The sequence below is a fragment of the Pleurodeles waltl genome, chromosome 4_2 (assembly GCF_031143425.1).
Source record: "Pleurodeles waltl isolate 20211129_DDA chromosome 4_2, aPleWal1.hap1.20221129, whole genome shotgun sequence".
NCBI classification, from domain to species: Eukaryota; Metazoa; Chordata; class Amphibia; order Caudata; family Salamandridae; genus Pleurodeles; species Pleurodeles waltl.
The window spans coordinates 623,995,961-624,016,739 of NC_090443.1; the positions used below are offsets into that span (position 1 = coordinate 623,995,961).

Below are 20,779 nucleotides of genomic sequence, written 5' to 3' on the forward strand. Positions count from 1 at the left end.
TGTTACCTTGTATCGCTTTTCTGTGTCCCATTCCTTAAGTTGTTTTGAGATTGTGCAGTGATTTTGTAACAGGCTCCGATGGAGAGACTCTGTCGTTAAGTTGGTTTTAATGAGGCAGAGCGCTTTATTTCAGTACATCCCATTTGAAATTCATACAATTTGAGTCGAGTTTGGCATTTCCACTCATTATAAGGAACCTATCTGATTATCCCTCAAACCCATTTGATATGTTAATAATTATGTAGTGTTTCCTATTATTTCCATCTTGTCTATCACATTCTGGGAATTTAATTCCAGTTTACGATTAAGTCTGCAGTGAACTCTTGATTTTTGCCAGCTTTTTTGATAAAAAAACACGTGTTTTTTTTATCTCACTATGATAGCTCATTTACGTTTGGCACACTGATTATGAGCCCTTATTTGTGGTCCAAATTAGTTGTATATTAGATTCATGGTCGCTTGGCTAATTGAAGCATATATATTATATAATTTCTTATGAGGTCCTCTTTGTTTTGAACACCATGGCATCCTTTAGTTCATTCTTTGAGCTTTGTTTTTGAATAATACCATCCCACTTTTTTTTGTTAATTATTGTCCGCCACTGGTGCTCATGCTTGACTTTTTATTGTACTGATGGTGACTACAATTATAAAGGGGTCAAAGTACAGACACCTCGTACAGCCACTGTGTCCTTCAAAATTCGATGTCACTAGGATGATGATGTTGATTCATTCACGCCCTAGTTTTCTTGAATTGATTTAATGCTTGTATGTCCACACTTTGCACTGAGTACTTTTTCACATTTTTATAAAAAACTATTAATTGTTTGATTTAATATTATAAATAATGCACAATTTCTAACGACATTTTGTTCAATATTGCTTATTGATTGATCTGAAATGTGTCTATTTAGAATGATTTAATCTTACACAATTATATGAATATATTAAACCACTATACTGAATGATTACCTCTTTAGGACATTGCTATTATTCCCACCTGGGTCCTGTGCGACACTACAGGCCAGTCCTTGTCTTTCATCCAGCAGCAGCTAGCAAAGTTTTTCTTTTATTTGTAAAGTTCAGAAAGTAAATGCTGTTGGCTAAAAAGACAGGACTGACCCAAGCCTTGTCAGATGACAGGTGGCTACTCGGCCAGGAGTGTAAAGCAGGCCCCTGAAGCCCCCGAGTTGCAGGGGGACTCGCAACCCCCATGTGGCCCCCAACGCTTATATCCCCCCCACCCAAAAGGCCAGGGTAGATGAATATCTGTGAGATGTGTGAGACTTAGGCGCCCCTCATCCCCTTCTGATGCGCGGCCCCATATGTTCCATTATGACACTGCATATAGCATCTGTGCCACTGCGGCTTGTGGGTGTCTCCCAACCCCTCCATCATGCAATTTTCTGTTTATGCTTTCTCCTTAGGAATTAGTTGTAAAGACTTTGATAGTAGCAGAACCGCATGTCCTTCATGCTTACCGTATGTGCAGGCCTGGGCAACCGCCAGGAAGCGAGAGCGTCTGTTTTGAAGTCTTAGGATTTGACATTCTTCTGGATAGAAAACTAAAACCATGGCTTCTTGAGGTAAGTCACATTTTTTAAAATTTTGAGTATGATCGTTTTCTTGGGAGAGAATCTGTTATTTACTTCTGTTGAGAATGTGTTCTTATAAAATAATAATAAACGCCACGCTTAATGTTCAGAACAGTAACTTTATTTCAAGTGCCCACCAACCAGCTGACTTTCCAACAACTGCCTGTTAAATGGAATTACCATAAAGCATTACAACAAATCAAAATGCAGGCTCCATTGACATTCTTATCACTCAGTTGCAACAAATAACACAAGAGCATGCAGTTTCATGAGAGGAGAAAAGGCAACATGTCACCGCTCTATATTTCAATTTCAGTTAAATGTTGTGTTGCTGTTATGAAGACCTGTTGGTAGAAGTAGGTCGAATGGAAACTGCATGACATGATTTGAAGCAGTTATAGTCCAATACTACTCAGAGACCCAGGTACTGCGAATTATCTTGCCACGTACTACTAGAACAACTATATATTAACATAAAATAATAAATCGTAAGGCCGGTTATTATTCACACTCAATCACAGATTCACTGATGAAAAACTCAACCATACTAACGCAGGATCAGTGCTGTTTCAAATAACTAGTATGCCACTGTGACATAATTACAGTAAAAAGCCACAAACAATTTTATTTCACCCTCCATGCCTAATTTAGGAAGACTTGATCATGAAAGAAGAGCAATAATACGATTAGTACACATGAGAACAAATGGCAAATGTATGGGCCCATTCTCGAGCAACACTAATAGTGATAGTGTTAGAAGAAATGTAAGAAACATCCCCACTGGTGCCTTAAATACAAACAGAAGTTGCAACTCTTTAAGTTATGTTACAAATAAGATATTGCCTTAACCCAAAGCAATGTGGCAGTTTGTAATGGTGTTAATATATAAGTATTCTAAATTATACTAAACAGGATGGGTGGCATTTAATTAATCTCAACAACTGGTAATTACTTAGGCTGCATTCCAATCCATTGTTGTTATGCACACCATGCCACCTCAGAATGGACCCAGCTATATGCAAATCAGTCTTGACCCTCTTCCAATGGGAACAGTCCAGCCCGAACTGCCAAGCCAGGTCCTCCCTGAACTGGAACACAAGCAACCCAGGACCGGTTTCACACTTGTTATGTGCTCTACAGCTTGGTATAGCTTGGTTCTAGTGACACAGTGGGCAGAAGACCCACGTCTAGGCATACCTGACCCATTTACAGCGACACACTAAAGTGTGCAAAAAGTCTTGGATGGAATGCTTGAATTAACATCAGCCACTGGCAATTTTCTCAAGCCGCGTCCCAGTCTATCATAAGCAGTGCATTGCGGGGGTGTAAATTACCTCAGGTAACTATAACCGCTGAGTTTCACTGGTTTTGTGTGAGTGAAATGGGAGCCTAACTATAATGTAGATGCAACCTTTGTTTTTTTCAGTAAATATATATATGTATATATATCTGTATGCATACATATTATCTAGTGGCAGTCACCACTATGTATTATAGTTAGGACCTAGTTTCTACAGAAAAAGTGTTTTTAGGCTTCCTTATATATTTAGTGCCTTTGATGAATCTTCTCGAAAATGTGACGCTCACTTTGGCTTCTGTCTGGAAATTTTCGGGGTGATCCACTATAGCGGGTGTCGAGAATAAAAGGTGGTCCCAAAACTTATTTTCTCCATGTTAATTCCCAAAGGCTTTTTTTTTTACATGAGTAGAGCCCGAACCGCTGGACGGAATTACACTAAATTTGACAGAAAGGTAGCTTTTGGTCTAGAAAGTGTCCTTTTTGTTATTTGGTGAAAATCCATTCAGTAGTCTTTGAGATATCAAAACAAAAGCTAATTTGTATATCTAGGGATGCGGATCCTCCAAGGATCTGACAGTCCCCCTGCTGAAATGTGATTGGCTGCCAACACTTCAACGAGGAAGTGTTGGCAGCCATCTTGGGACTTTGCTTGAGTCCCTGAAAAAAACATTGAAAAAAGAAAAGAGGGGAGGGTAGTAATACACTCACCCCTTAGTTCTCTGCTGGGGTCCCAGAGGAGGGACCCCATCAGGGCGAAAAAGCATTTTTAAAAACATTTTCACCGAAAATTGCAGCAAAATTGCAGCAACTTCGGTGAAAATTAAGAAAATAAAACAAGTGCCGGCCCCCACACTTGTTTCGAAAAATGCCACTGGGAGGCCCAGGGACCAGGGACATTGTTTAAGAAATCAGGTGGGCGGGTGGTGGCATCCACCTGAGGCTCTTGCAGTCCAGTGGACCACCACGTCCCCAGTGCTTCACTTATAAAAAAGTAGGGGAGCACTCGGGCCACCTCCTGAAGCTCTAAAAGCCCTGGGGGCCACCACCTCCTCGGGGCTAAATAACCAGTAATGCAGGAGCTGTAGAGACCTCCCCGCCAAGACCCAGGGACCACCACCTCCCTGGGGCTAAATAATGTGTAATGGGGGACCACACAGACTCCACTAGGCCCCCGGGGCCACCACCTCACCGGGGCCAACTGCTTTTAAAACAGTGGGATAGGGGCCGCATAACCCCACTCCCGAGCCACACAGAGTCCCTGGGACCACCACCTCCCTGGGGCTGTCCCTGAGAAGTAAAAGTGGGAGGCCACGCGGCCCCCCTCTTGGAGTCAATAATGTCCCCGGGGACTACCACCCCGCAAGGCCCGCTCCTGCTGTGTCCTTGGGGGGCCCAACCTGGGACATAGTTATTTGCTTGGCAGGAACTTTGACAAGTCCCACCAAGCAAAAGCAACCTCTCTGGTTGTCAAAGTGCTCCCACCCACTGGCAGTGGAGGTTTCTTCTCTTTCCCTGCACGTGGACATGAAGGCAGAGAAGAGATGAAACAGTTGTTCTTGCATACAGGAAGATGCGTCAATCTTCTCATTGCGATGTTGGGCTGCGTCGTTCCGGTTCAGCGTGCGGTGAATTTTTCACCACTATGCAGGCTGTGTGCTGTTTCTGGAAGGCTGTGCGTCGATTTTCGCTGCACAAGGAGTCCTTCTTCTAGAGATGAAGGCTTTTTGGGCTTGAGACTTGAGGGACCAGGAGGCAAGCTCTATCCAAGCCCTTAGAGAGCACTTCTCAGCACAGCCAGAGAGCAGCAAGGCAGCAGTCCTTCACAGAAAGCAGTCAGGTGAGTCCTTTGGGCAGGCAGGCAGTTCTTCTTAGCAGGTTGCAGGTTCTGGTTCATGTTCTCTTCTCCAGGAAGTGTCTGAGTTGGTAGGGGCAGAGGCCGTGTTTAAATACCCAAATGTGCCTTTGAAGTGGGAGAGACTTCGAAGAGTGGCTTAGAAGTGCACAAGGTCCCCTTTCAGTTCAATCCTGTCTGCCAGGGTACCAGTAGGGGGTGTGGCAGTCCTTTGTGTGAAGGCAGGCTAATGTCCTTTGACATGTAAGTGTTAGGTCCTCCACCCTTCCAGCCCAGAAAGACCCATTCAAAATGCAGATGTACGCAAGTGAGGCTGAGTATCCTGTGTTTGGGGTGTGTCTGAGTGAATACACAAGGGAGCTGCTAACTGAACCCAGCCAGACGTGGATTGTAAGGCACAGAAGGATTTAAGTGCAGAGAAATGCTCACTTTCTAAAATAGTAATATCAAATCCAACTTCACCATTTAGCAGGATTTTGTATCATCATTCTGGCCATACTAAATATGACCTTCCTACTCCTTTCAGATCAGCAGCTACCACTGAAACAGTATATGAGGGTAGCCCTAATGTTAGCCTATGAAGAGAGCAGGCCTCAGAGCTGTTTAAAAACACACTTAGGAGTTTTACACTACCAGGACATGTAAACTACACAGGTACATGTCCTGCCTTTTGCCTACACAGCACCCTTCCCTATGGGTTACCTAGGGCATACATTAGGGGTGACTTATATGTAGAAAAGGGGACGCTTTAGGCTTGGCAAGTACTTTTAAATACCAAGTTGAATTGGCAGTGAACTGCACACACAGGCCTTGCAATGGGAGGCCTGAGACAACGTTAAGGAGCTACTTAGGTGGGTGGCACAATCAGTGTTGCAGGCCCACTAGTAGCATTTAATCTACAGGCCCAGGGCACATATAGAGCACTTTACTAGGGACTTATAAGTAAATTAAATAATTCAATTGGGTATGATCCAATGTTATCATGTTTAAAGGTAGAGAGCATATGCACTTTAGCACTGGTTAGCAGTGGTAAAGTGTGCAGAGTCTTAAAACAAGCAAAAACAATATCTAAAAAGTGGAGGGAGGCAGGCAAAAGTTAGGGGTGACCACCCTAAGGCTGTCAAGTCTAACATATATTCACTTAAAAAAACAAAGGTTACAGGGACGTTATAGTTAGGCTCACATTTTAAACGTACAAAACCATAGAAAGTTGCCTCAAGTAACAATAACTTGTTCCCTAAGGTAACTATAATGTTAATGTTATAGTTACTTGAGATAATTCTAGCTATAACAGGGGAATTCCTATAGTTTTGTGCGTTTAAAACGTGAGCTTAACTATAACACCCCTGTAACCTTTGGTTATTTAAGTGAATTTATATGTTTTTTTAATTTTAATTCTGAACTATAACGTCCCTGCAATCTTTGTTTTTTTCAGTGAATTTCTATGGCATAGGCCATGCGTGGCAGCGGTTGGCTATAGGTCCTGGGCTGCGGCCAGACCCTGTGACCAACCCCCTATAACAACCCAACCTTGACTGTGCACAGCCTTTGCCAATGTGCAGTGGGTTTGGCCGCAGGATACGGTCCGCAGCCAGACCGTATGGCTAACCCCCCTAACCACCCAACCCTGAGAGAGTGAAAGTGAGAGATTGAGAAAGAGAGAGCGATTTAGAGAAATATTTCACAGAGAGAAAGAGCCAGAGACAGCAGTAGGGTTTTTTCAGGCTTTGATGAATGATATAATGAGAAAAAGATATTTCTGAACAAATTGAAAAGAAAAATGTTTTTTTCAATTAAAAGAAGTGAGATCACCTTCCAGTATGTAACTTAACTATTTATAGTTGAAAAGAAACTAAAGTAGGAATTGACCATCAACTCACCTGGACTGAAGCCCTCAACCATCAGTGTGCCTGTCTGAGACCTTAACCACTAGGCCAGAGGTGACTCCTTATTATGCAGTGCCCAGACGTAGCTATGACATTTAACCCACAGATTTTGAGGGGGAAAAGACTTTAATGCTCCATCGCTAGGAAGTTTTAACAGTCAAAACACTAGAAAATAAGCAGACACACTGTCATGAGATGCTAGGATTTGAACCTTCAACCTACCTACAGTCCAAAAGCTTTAGCATTAGGCCAGAAATGACTCTTGTCTGCTGCCCATAAAAAGAAAGTATAACATTTGCACCAAACAACTTGCTAGTTTGATGCTATGAAGTCATTGCATGGAGTGACCATTGCAATAACAATCTCTCTCTCACTCTCTGTTTTCCATGCAATTATGGGATGGTAAAGAGAAAAGAGAGAGAGAGTGACAGGGCCTCGGAGAGCCTCAAGGCCCCTGTGGTCCTAGTGGCTCCCAGCATCTTGTGGGAGCTGGCATTGCTCCCACAAGCAGGGAGCTGCTTCAAATAGCAACTTCCCGCTTCCTACAGCAATGCTTTAATCTGTTTCCCTGCATGCATATTTGTGTGCAGGGAACCAGATGAAAAATGTACTTTCTGTAAGCAGGAGCAGTTTGACAGCTCTTACTTATAGAAAGTAGAGTGTTTGCTCCGACTTGGTGGGAGCTGTCAACACTTATATCGCAGGGCTGGGCACCCAATGACATAGCAGGGGCCGCCCCTGGGTGGTGGCTGTCCCAGGGCCATTATTGGCTCCATGAGGAGGGCCCCCCTCCAATGTAAAATATTTCTGGGGAGGTGGTGGTCCTTGGGGCATGGGGGTCCACAGCAGAGTTATTTTAGTTCAGCCACAAAGAGGTGGTGGTCCCTGGGGCTGCAAGGGGAGCTGTGCCCCCTCATTCTATTTGATTTTAGCCATGGGAGTTGGCGGTCCCTGGGACTGTTGGGGGGGTGGGTGGAGGTAGCTGACCCCCTGCATTATATTTGATGAAAGCCCCGGAGAGGTGGCAGTCCCCGGGGCAGCAGAGGGCCCGCATCCCACCGCATTCATTATAAAGCAAAGCCCCAGGGAGGTGGTTATCTCCAGGGCTGTGGGGGGAGGCGCTTCAGCCCATGTGTTAGAAATGGGGTCTTTGGTTGACAGTCAGGTTACCCCCTGTTCAAGCAAGGGCCCTCACTCTAGTCAGGGTAAAAGAGAATCACCCTCAGCTAACCCCTGCTTACCCCCTTGGTAGCTTGGCAGAGCAGTAGGCTTAACCTCAGAGTGCTAGGTGTAAAGTATTTGTACCAACACACACAGTAACTTAATGAAAACACTACAAAATGACACAACACCGGTTTAGAAAAATAGGAAATATTTATCTAAACAAAACAAGACCAAAACGACAAAAATCCAACATACACAAGTCAAGTTATGAATTTTTAAAGATTAAACTCAAAAATAGCGCTTAGAAACAAAAATGCTTCAATGAGATGTTAACACGGCGTTGTGACGGAGTCGTTCCCAACAAGCCGACACCAGCGGCGCCGGACACGGAGTCGTGTAGACCCCCAAGTACAGTACCTTTGGTGAAGAGTGAAAACAAGCCGATGCGCGAAGTCGGGAATCGCAGCGTCTGTGCGAAATGTTGAATCCGTGCACTTCAAGCGGCGTCGGTCACGACGTGGTGCGGCGACTTCCACAGCGTCGCGGACTTCAGCGGGGCTGCTGCAGCGTCGGGCCTGCGAAGAGCGTCGCGTTCCAGCGAAGGTCTCGGCGTCAGGTGCAGGCGGCGTCACTGGATTCAGCAGCGGCGTCGGTCTGAAGTCGTCCGAGGTCGATTTCTTTGGATTTCCACCAGCTTTCCTTTCAAGGGCCCAGGGACTGGATAGGGCACCACTTGTCAGAGCAGGAGTCTCTCCAGAGACTCCAGGTGCTGGCAGAGAGAAGTCTTTGCTGTCCCTGAGACTTCAAACAACAGGAGGCAAGCTCTAACTCAAGCCCTTGGAGATTTCTTCACAAGATGGAAGGCACACAAAGTCCAGTCTTTGCCCTCTTACTCTGGCAGAAGCAGCACTGCAGGAAAGCTCCACAAAGCACAGTCACAGGCAGGGCAGCACGTCTTCCTCAGCTATCAGCTCTTCTCAAGGCAGAGGTTCCTCTTGGTTCCAGAAGTGTTTCTCAAGTCTGTAGATTCGGGTGCCCTTCTTATACCCATTTTAGTCTTTGAAGTCACCTTTCTTCAAAGGGGACTCACACCTACTTGTGAAATCCTGCCTTGCCCAGGCAAGTCATCAGACACACAGAAGGGGGTTGGAGCCGGCATTGTCAGAGGCAGGCACAGTCCTTTCAGATGAGAGTGACCACTCCACCCCTCCCTCCTAGCAGAGATGGCTAATCAGGAAATGCAGGTTACACCCCAGCCCCCGTTGTGTCACTGTCTGGTGTGAGGTGAAAAACAACCCAACTGTCAAACTGACCCAGACAGGGAATCCACAAACACGGCAGAGTCACAGAATGGTTTAAGCAAGAAAATGCTCACTTTCTAAAAGTGGCATTTTCAAACGCACAATCTTAAAATCAACTTTACTAAAAGATGTATTTTTAAATTGTGAGTTCAGGGACCCCAAACTCCACATGTCCATCTACTCTCTAGGGGAATCTACACTTTAATCATATTTAAAGGTAGCCCCCATATTATCCTATGAGAGAGACAGGCTTTGCAACAGTGAAAAACACAATTGGCAGTATTTCACTGTCAGGACATGTAAACCACATTACTATATGTCCTACCTTATCCATACACTGCACCCTGCCCTTGGGGCTACCTAGGGCCTACCTTAGGGGTGCCTTACATGTAAGAAAAGGGAAGGTTTAGGCCTGGCAAGTGGGTACACTTGCCAAGTCGAATTTACAGTGTAAAAATACACACACAGACACTGCAGTGGCAGGTCTGAGACATGATTACAGAGCTACTTATGTGGGTGGCACAACCAGTGCTGCAGGCCCACTAGTAGTATTTGATTTACAGGCCCTGGCACCTCTAGTGCACCTTACTAGGGACTTACTAGTAAATCAAATATGCCAATCATGGATAAACCAATTACATACAATTTACACGGAGAGCATATGCACTTTAGCACTGGTTAGCAGTGGTAAAGTGCTCAGAGTTGAAAAGCCAACAGCAACAGGTCAGAAAAAAATAGGAGGCAGGAGGCAAAAAGACTGGGGATGACCCTGCATAAGCAAAAGTCCAACACCATGCATTCTATGTGATTTATGCCTTGGGGAGGTGGCGGTCCCCAGGACATAAAAATGCCCTAAGATGGGAGACCCGTGCGCCCCCTCTTCCTTTATTTCAACATGACCCCGGGACCTGTCCCAGCCCGGGGCTTCATAAAAACAAGTGCTGGAGCCTGTGCTTGTTTTTTCTTACATGTTCGCCATGAATTTGCGACATTGTTGTGCTTTTGTGCCCTGGCGGGGTCCAACTGTGACCCCAGCACCAGGGCTGAGGGGTCATGGTGTGTCTTACCTGGACCCCTTTCTTTTTTTCACTTTTTTTTGGCTCCCAGGATGGCTGCCAACACTTCCTGGTTTAAAGTGTTGTCAGCCAATAAGAGCTCTGCAGCTCTCTGCACAAGCTCTTATTATTCATGACGTCGCCATGGAGGATCCACAGCCCTAGATATACACAATGGAATTACACCAAATAACCAAAAGCACAATCTGTGGAACAAAATCTAGCTTTCTGACAAAATTGGTGTAATTCCGTCCAGCACTTTGGGCTGTAGTCGTGTTCAAAACTCCTATGGGAATTAACAGGGGAAATGCAAGTTTTTTGATCGTCCCCTTTTTCACGGCCCCCGCTTGATGGACAACCCCAAAACCTCCAATGTGGAACAAGAATCACCAGCACACTTTTTTTTCAAAAATGTCATGAAGATTTGTCAAACCGTGCCAAAGATATAGGCAAGCCAATTAATGCTTATTCTACGGAAACATGGTCCTAACTATAACTACCTAGTGGTGTCTGCCACTAGGTAATATGTATGTATGTCCAATTTATATATATATATATATATATATATATATATATATATATATATATATATATATATATATATATATATATATGTGCATATATACACACACACAAGGTTAGAGTACAATTATAGTGTTAGGTGAAATAAAAAAGATGAAACTACTGAAACTCTCCAGGTATAGTTTACTGAACTAACTAGAACTTGTGTCCCCTCCATGCTCTGCTTATGACATCATATGTTATTTCACTCATGACAAGTTAAATGACCTCATTGATGACATCACCAAGAACATTCCAAATTACATAGTTAATTACATCATTGATGACATCAGTGATAACATCATAGAAATATACAGTCTAGAGTTACATGTGGATAGAAAGCTGCTCTGTAAGTCCATTCCATGATGGGTGTTAAAGGCCACTGAGCCTCAGTCCTGTCATGTGTTATATCTTTATATTCAAGTCATGGGGCATCACAAACGCCTGGTCAAACATTTGATCTTCTGACTTAGGGCCTGATTTAGAGTTTGGCGGAGGGGTTACTCTGCCACAAACATGACAGATATCCCATCTGCTGTATTACAAGTTCCATAGGCTATAACAGAATTGTAATATGGCAGACGGGAGATCCATCACATTTGTGATCAAGTAACCACCTCCACCAAGCTCTAAATCAGGCCTGTAGCCTTTTAAGTCTCAGTTTACCATTGGAGTACATTTTTGTAACCCTTCAGGTTCGAAGGCGAGTCACTTAGAGGATCACACTGTGCCAGGAAGAGGGCATCACCTGGGTCCAGTCCATGTCCGTTTGCCACTGGTCAGCTGGTTACTTCATGAAAAGCCCTCTTGCAGCTTTTTGTCTCTCTGGAGCCATGCAGCAGGTCAGCCAAGTGACTTTTGGAGTCCTCCTCTATGCCCTGGATAAAAGAGAGAGCAGGACCAGTTTTTCAGGGCTCATCAGGGGTCACAGAAAGCAGGTTCATTCTTCTTCAGATCTTCTGGTCTATTTTATATGTTATACCACATCCGCAACAAGTTAAAACAGCAACACAGCATACATAAACTGTCCCATATTAACACCCAAAATCATTGGTGGGTGAGTATAAAAGTATTCAGTAATGTTATATGGTTCATAATTTGACATTTGTATTCAACAAAATGCTACTGAAAATAAACCTACATGTACAATGTGCACCTTTATTTGAATTCCTGAGTATGTGTGTCTTGCTGAGACCATCTGACTCATGTTGGAACCTGGGACACAATCTGTTTGTTTGGCAGTGGAAGGCTCATAGTACAATGCCAGTTCTTTTGCAGAAGCTGCAGTTTCCAATGTTCGTCATAACATGGCACCCTAAACTGTGATAGTGAACTAAGGCCTTGCACTTTCTCAGACAAAATGAATATACCACTCCAGTAGTTGTTTCTGGCAATTAAGTTATACAAATGGGCCATTTTGAAGACTTTGCCCTACTACATGACATTTACCCATTTAGTTGCGAGTATGGGCCTGATTTATACCTTGACGGTATTACCACAAATCCGCGCAGTGGTGGACCCGAGTAACCCGCAAGTGGAGTGTTCTTCTAAAACGCCAGGCTGGCGAGTTCCCACTGACCATTTTTAGATGTTACAGTTCTGCAGACAGTGTACTGGTGGCAGATTGCTGATGGAGGGAGGCAATCTCGGGACCCTATGGACATCTTATACCAGCAGTGGACATGGAAGAGAAGGAAGGCACACGCACACACACACCCTCACACACACACACACTGTACCTTAACCATATGTGTTCCCCTGCACAACACACCTCATACACACCACTATCCATTGCCATTCCACCACAACACAACACATACATGCAGAAAACAAACATTGCAATACACCCATGATGCAAAATTGATATTAAACCCACACACAACACAACCAGGGCAACCAACACAGCACACACTCATCTACACAAACACACTCATACAAAAGCACAACTACACACGGCAATGACCACCACACAACAACAGCTCTCATTTGAGTATTACACACAGCAACAGAATTCACAACCAAACATGCACAACATCAGACCCATATGCAAGTGACACACATGCAGACACAAACAACATCACCCACTTCAGCTTCTTCCACATTAACCAACCAATCAAATTGCACACACACATACACGTACTGACTCACATATACAACTGGAAGCACAAGTTCCCAGGTACAGGTCCCTTTGCCTATGGACATAGTTGACAAGTGTGAATGTTATGTCATTGTGGTGCCAGCATTCATTTGACAATTAATAATGACACCAAAATGACATCTGTGTATGTTTGCGATATGTGCCTTGTACCAGTGTGTCCCCATCCATGTCCAGCACAATTGTATTCCTGACTTATGCGTGTCACAATAATTTTAAGAAGTTACTATCACATGTAAATGACTGCAGAGTCCCAAGCTCATGTGCAGTGTCCACACTATGTAGACTGGCAATGCAGATTCCCTACCTTTGATTCTGACGACAGCGGTGTTTTTTTTTCTCAGTGGTCCATTGGCAGCAGTGACAGGTGGCCTGGTCCAGTTGTGTCCAGTTGAATACTAAAGTGCCAAGTTGGCTTGGTGGGAAGGCACATTAAAATCTGCTCAGCGGGAGGATGGCTGGAGTCCCACCTTCAGACACTTTTTTTCACCGTCAGTACAGTTGGGAAGTTTTCACAGAGTTGGCAGGACTTGGGCATGTTATCATCTATGGGACCGTCAACATCTAAATTGGGCAGGCGGACCATCTCGTAGGTGGACGGTTTTCATAAACAAAACAATGGTGGGACAGTTACCGCCAAGAACTAAATCAGGCCTTATTTGTTTCAAAATGCATCATTAGACCATCCACAGGATCCCCTTTCGCTTTCTAATGTATGCTAATGTAGTACACTCTTATCACAACCGGTGATTTAGGCCAGCATCCCTACTCTCAAAATAGTTGCTGCACCACTGCCTCCCTGGTACCTTAAGTTTGCACCATGTATCTGTGGACAGTGAAACCATCAATTACCACAAATAAGGCAGGGAAGGAAGGCAGACTCTAATAGCCCTTCTGTGAATGAGAAGTGTGGGGCTTGTGAGCAGGCAGCAGCATTAAATATTGATGTTGTTCAACGCCTCAGCTTGATCCCTCTACTGTATCTTTTTATAGGTGTTTAACAATGTACTACTTCTGTGAGTATTTATGTGTTGTCTTGAAACTAGCTGTTTTATGGCATTATATTAACTACTTGTAGTGCTTTACAGCAGGTTGGAAAAGTACAATCTTATTAGTATCAGTAAAACGCTTCATTTGTCATAAACAAAGTATTCTCAGTGTGTGGAATTCGCAGTCATCCTAGCTGCCTACTGCTTAATATGGCTAAAGTTACCCAGGCGCACCTTACGAAGGAGGCGCCCCATTATGAACATAAACCTTTTATTTCACATTCTGCTTTGTTTGCTGCCACAACTGCAAGTCGGAGATAACAGTGATTTACAAAGTGAGATGCCTCAACTACAATAAGGCATGACATAGGCGATCTCATCGGGATTTATAAACGCGCTTTAATTATGCGTGTTCACAGAATCACTACCAAATTTATGAGGTTGCTTTGTTTTTGGTCACATTATTACTGTACATTTTTTTTGCAAGCTCGAATTTGTTAACGGATCAGATTACTGCCTGTGTCCTAAAAGAGAAGGTATAAAAGAGCACGTATAGAAAGACATCAAGACTCTGTTTTTCATTCATGTAAGCTTTTACTTTTGAATAGCTGAATGTGACTATTGGGATATGCGAACAAAACTACACAGGGCCTGAATTTACTCTTTTTCCGTTACTTACGTTTGCATTCAATAACTTCTTTCTTTGCGAACATGGTGCAAATGTGAACAGATTTCTAGACTAACGACTACTAGCAAATCTAACAGGTCAGACTTCACTATACCAATGAATGAAACGACAGACATGCTCAGATACGCAGAGACAACTTGGACATGTTAGATTTCTGTCTGTGCCTTGTTTTTAACCCCTTTGCTGCCAGGCCTTTCCCCCACTCAGGTGCCAAGCCTTCTTTTGACTATTTGGGACAGTTCGCCCTTAGGCCTTCAGAACTTTTTGTCCACATAAGCTACCCAGGCCAAATTTGTGTCCGTTTTTTCCAACATCCTAGGGATTCTAGAGGTATCCATACTTTGTGGGTTCCCCTGAAGGAGACCAAGAAATTAGCCAAAATACAGTGAAAATGTCGTTGTTATTTTTTAAATGGGAAAAAGGGCTGCAGAAGGCTTGTGCTTTTTTCCCTGAAAATGTTATCAACAAAGGTTTTGTGGCGATGAAATCACCATCTTCCCAGCTTTCAGGAACAGGCAGACTTGAATCAGAAAACACATTTTTCAACACAATTTTGGCATTTTACTGGGACATACCCCATTTTTACTATTTTTGGTGCTTTCACCCTCCTTCCAGTTAGTGACAGAAATGGTTGTGAAACCAATGCTTGATCCTGGAAAGCTAAACATTTCTGAAAAGGAGACAAAATTCTGAATTCATCAAGGGGTAATGGGTTTCCTACAGAAAATAACATCTGAAATGAAAAAATATTGAAATTGAGGTGAAAAAACCCAGCAATTTTTCTACACGTTTTGCTCTGTAACTTTTTCCTGTTTTTAAAGCAATATACTGCTACATCTACTGGACTCTTCTGGTTGCGGTGATATATAGGGCTTGTAGGTTCATCAAGAACCCTGGGTACCCAGAGCAAATAAATGAGCTGCACCTTGCAGTGCGTTTTCATTTAATACCGGGTATACAGCAATTCATTTGCTGAAATATAAAGAATGAATAATAGGTATCAAGAAAACCTTTGTATTTCCAAAATGGGCACAGAATAGGGTGTTGAGAAGCAGTGGTTATTTGCACATCTCTGATTTACGGGGACCCCACACTAGAATGTGAATTACAGGGCATTTCTCAAATAGACGTCTTTTTTACACACTGTTGTACATTTGGAAGGAGAAACTGTAGCGAAAGACAAGGGACAATAACAGTTGTTTTGCTATTCTGTGTTTCCCCAGGTCGCACAGTAAAAATGGTACCTCACTTGCGTGGGTAGGCCTAATGTCCGCGACAGGAAACGCAACATGGACACATCACATTTTTACATTGAAATCTGAAATGTTTTTTGCAAAATGCCTAGCTGTAGATTTTGGCCTCTAGCTCAGCCGGCGCCTAGGGAAACCTCCCAAACCTGCACACTTTTGAAAACTAGGCACCAAGGGGAATCCAAGACTTGTGTACTAGGCACTAGGCACCAAGGTGGTGAGTTGTGGGTCTCTCACCAGGTGCTGTTACCCAAAATCCTTTGCAAACCTCAAAATTTGGCCAAACACTTTTTCCTCACATTTCGATGACAGAAAGTTTTGGAATCTGAGAGGAGCCACAAATTTCCTTTCACCCAGCGTCCCCCCAAGTCTCCTGATAAAAATAGTACCTCACTTGTGTGGGTAGGCCTAGTACTCATGACAAGAAATGCCCCAAAACACTATCTGGACACATCAAAATTATCAAATACCAAACTACCTGTTTTTGCGGGGGGCACCTGCGTTTTTGATCCTGGGCTCAGCAGCCATCTAGGGAAACCTACCATATCCGGACATTTCTGAAAACTAGACACCCGAGGGAGTCCAGGGAGGTGTGACCTCCATGGATCCCCCAATGTTTTCTCACCCTGAATCCACAGCAAACCTCAAAATTAGCTAAAAACAATCATATTTTTCCCACATTTCTGTGTGGGATCACCGCACCGGAACAAATTTCCCTACCACCTAACATTCCCCTCAGTCTCCCGTTAAAAATTATACCTCACTTGTGTAGGTGGGCCAAGTGCCTGTGACAGAGAAGACCCAAACACATGTCGAAATAGAGGGGGAACCAAAGCGGGTCCAACAGGGCAGTTTGAAAAAAAAACATTTTTAGGCTGACAACTGAAGCAGAATTGTTATTGGTATAGATGAGACAATATTCGGTGGAAGGAATTTTGTTGATTCCTGTAGATTCCGGAAGGTTCCATCACAAAAATGTGGGGAAAATGTGTGATTTCCAGTCAAGTTGGAGGTTTCCACACCCGGGGGGGGGGCAGAAAGTGTACTAGATGCCAGGGAATTAGAAAAAAAAATAGTGGGGTGGTGGCTACCAACCAGTATGGGCCTGGTTATGCCCCCACCTTAACTGAAGGGGTAACAGTCTTTCAGCTCTTCTCCCGCATACTAAAACATCTTATCCCATGTCAAGCAAGAGGACATTTGATTATTTTGGGTTTTGGTTTTACATTTGGGCCATGAGAGCTTGGTAACTCTCAAAATCGTCCCACTTGGGATTGTGAGGGCTGCACATTTTTGACTTTGGGACGCTGCCATGTAGAAAAATCCACAAGAACTAGACACATTTGAAAACTAAACATCTGGTTGATTCTAGGGTGGTGTGCTTCACATGCACCCCACACCATGTTCTTACCCACAAAGCCCTGCAAACCTCCAACTTGACTGGAAATCACACTTTTTCCCACATTTTTGTGATGGAACCTTCCGTAATCTGCAGGAATCCACAAACTTTCTACCACCGAACATTGTCTCATCTATACCAATAAAAATTCTGCTTCACTTGTCAGCCTAAACATGCTTTTTTCAAACTGCCCTTTGGGACCCGCTTTGGTTCCCCCTCAATTTCGACATGTGTTTGGCTCTTCCCTGTCACGGGCACTTGGCCCACCTGCACAAGTGAGGTATACTTTTTACCAGGAGACTGAGGGGAACATTGGGTGGTAGGAAATTTGTTCTGGTGTGGTGATCCCACACAGAAATGGGGGAAAAATGTGATTTTGTTTAGCCAAATTTGAGGTTTGCTGTAGATTCTGGGTGAGAAAACATTGGGGGATCCACGCAAGTCACACCTCCCTGGACTTCCTCGCGTGTCTAGTTTTAAAAAATGACTGGATTTGGTAGTTTTCCCTAGATGGCTGCTGAGCCCAGGATCAAAAACAGATACTTTTGTATTTGATAATTTTGATGTGTCCAGATAGTGTTTTGGGGCATTTCCTGTCACAAGCATTAGGCCTACCCACACAAGTGAGCTACCATTTTTATCGGGAGACTTGGGGGAACGCTGGGTGAAAGGAAATTTGTGGCTCCTCTCAGATTCCAAAACTTTCTGTCATCGAAATGTGAGGAAAAAGTGTTTGTTTGGCCACATTTTGAGGTTTGCAAAGGATTCTGGGTAACAGAACCAGGTGAGAGGTCAACAAGTCACCGCATCTTGGAATCCCCTAGGTGTCTAGTTTTACAAAATGTGCAGGTGTGGTAGGTTTCCCTAGATGCCGGCTGAGCTAGAGGCCAAAATCCACAGCTAGGCACTATGCAAAAAACAGCTCTGTTTTCTTTGGGAAAATGTGATGTGTCCACGTGTTTTGGGGCATTTCCTGTTGCGGGCGCTAGGGCTACCCACACAAGTGAAGTACCATTTGTATCGGGAGACTTGGGGGAACGCTGAGTGGAAGGAAATTTGTGGCTCCTCTCAGATTCCAGAGCTTTCTGTCACCAAAATCTGAGGAAAAAGTGTTTGTTTGGCCACATTTTGAGGTTTGCAAAGGATTGTGGGTAACAACACCTGGTGAGAGACCCACAAGTCACCCCATCTTGGATTCCCAAAGGTGTCTAGTTTTCAAAAGTGCGCAGGTTTGGTAGGTTTCCCTAGGTGCCAGCTAAATTAGAGGGCAAAATCTACAGCTAGGCATTTTGCAAAAAACATGTCAGATTTCAATGTAAAAATGTGAGGTGTAGATGTTGCGTTTCTTGTCGCGGACATTAGGCCTACCCACGCAAGTGAGGTACCATTCTTATCGGGAGACTTGGGGGAACACAGAATAGCAAAGCAAGTGTTATTGTCCCTTGTCTTTCACAAAAAAAATTCCTTCCAAATATAAGACAGTGTGTAAAAAAGACGTGTATTTGAGACATGCTGTAATTCACATGCTAGTGTGGGCTCACCGGAATTCAGAGATGTGCTAATAACCACTGCTTCTCAGCACCCTATCTTGTGCCCATTTTGGAAATACAAAGGTTTTCTTGATACCTATTTTTCACTCTTTATATTTCAGCAAATGAATTGCTGTATACCCGGTATAGAATGAAAACTCACATGCAAGGTGCAGCTCTTTTATTTGCTCTGGGTACCTAGGGTTCTTGATGAACCTACAAGCCCTATATATCCTCGCAACCAGAAGAGTCCAGTAGACGTAACAGTATATTGCTTTAAAAACTCTGACGTCACAGGAAAAGATTACAGAGTAAAACGTGTAGAAATAATTACTGTTTTTTTTCACCTCAATTTCAATATTTTTTCATTTCAGATGTTATTTTCTGCAGGAAACCCTTGTAGGATCTACACAAATTAACCCTTGATGAATACAGAATTTTGTCTCCTTTTCAGAAATATTTAGCTTTCCGGGATCAAGCATTGGTTTCACACCCATTTCTGTCACTAACTGGAAGGAGGATGAAAGCACAAAAAATAGTAAAAATTGGGTATGTCCTAGTAAAATGCCAAAATTGTGTTGAAAAACGTGTTTTCTGATTCAAGTCTGCCTGTTCCTGAAAGCTGGGAAGATGGTGATTTCATCACCGCAAACCCTTTGTTGATGCCATTTTCAGGGGGAAAAAACACCAGCCTTCTGCAGCAATTTTTCCCATTTTTAAAAAAAACCTACATTTTCACTGTATTTTGGCTAATTTCTTGGTCTCCTTCAGGAGAACCCACAAAGTATGGATACCTCTAACATCCTTAGGATGTTTTAAAAAAAGGACTCAAATTTAGCGTGGGAAGCTCGTGTGGGCAAAAAGTTTTGAGGGCCTAAGTGCAAACTGCTCCAAACAGCCCAAAAAAGGCTTGGCACCTGAGGGGGGTAAGGCCTGTCAGAGTAGGGGTAAAAAACAAGGCACAGACAGAAATCTAACATGTCCAAGTTGTCTCTGCGTATCTGAGCATGTCTGTCGTTTCATTCATTGGTGTAGTAAAGTCAGACCTGTTAGATTTGCTAGTAGTGGGTAGTCTAGAAATCTGTTCACATTTGCACCATGTTCGCAAAGAAAGAAGTTATTGAATGCAAATGTAAGTAACAGAAAAAGAGTGAATTCAGGCCCTGTGTAGTTTTATTTGCATATCCCCATATTCACATTCAGCTATTCAAAAGTAAAAGCATACATGAATGAAAAACAGAGTCTTGATGTCTTTCTATACGTGCTCTTTTATACCTTCTCTTTTAGGACACAGGCAGTAATCCGATCCGTTAACAAACTCGAGCTTGCAAAAAAATGTACAGCAATAATGTGAGCAAAAACAATGCAACCAATTAAAGCGTGTTTATAAATCCCGATGAGATCGCTTATGTCATGCCTTATTGTAGTTGAAGCATCTCATTTTGTAAATTACTGTTATCTCCTACTTACAGTTGTGGCAGCAAACAAAGCAGAATGATGAAATAAAAGGTTTATGTTCATAATGGGGCGCCTCCTTCGTAAGGTGCGCCTGGGTAACTTTTGCCATATTAAGCAGTAGGCAGCTAGGATGACTGTGAATTCCACAAACTGAGAATACTTTGTTTATGACAAATGAAGCGTTTTACTGATACTAATAAGATTGTACTTTTCCAACCTGCTGTAAAGCACTACAAGTAGTTAATATAATGCCATAAAACAGCTAGTTTCAAGACAACACATAAATACTCACAGAAGTAGTACATTGTTAAACACCTATAAAAAGATACAATAGAGGGATCAAGCTGAGGCGTTGAACAACATCAATATTTAATGCTGCTGCCTGCTCACAAGCCTCACACTTCTCATTCACAGAAGGGCTATTAGAGTCTACCTTCCATCCCTGCCTTATTCGTGGTAGTTGATGGTATTACTGTCCATAGATACATGGTGCAAACTTAAAGGCACCAGGGAGGCAGTGGTGCAGCAACTATTTTGAGAGTAGGGATGCTGGCCTAAATCACTGGTTGTGATAAAAGAGTGTACTACATTAGCATAC

The 20,779-nt window shown here is 43.3% G+C and overlaps 1 protein-coding gene across 2 annotated transcripts in view; it reads left to right on the plus strand.

Moving 5' to 3' along the window:
- The window catches only part of TTLL7 (tubulin tyrosine ligase like 7), a 950,867-nt gene that overhangs the window by 533,866 nt on the left and 396,222 nt on the right, over window positions 1-20,779 (plus strand). For both annotated transcript variants that reach the window (XM_069232204.1, XM_069232205.1), the window contains one exon: window positions 1,427-1,585. In XM_069232204.1, coding sequence (XP_069088305.1) covers window positions 1,427-1,585 — 159 coding nt within the window. The remainder of the gene's footprint in view (window positions 1-1,426; window positions 1,586-20,779) is intronic.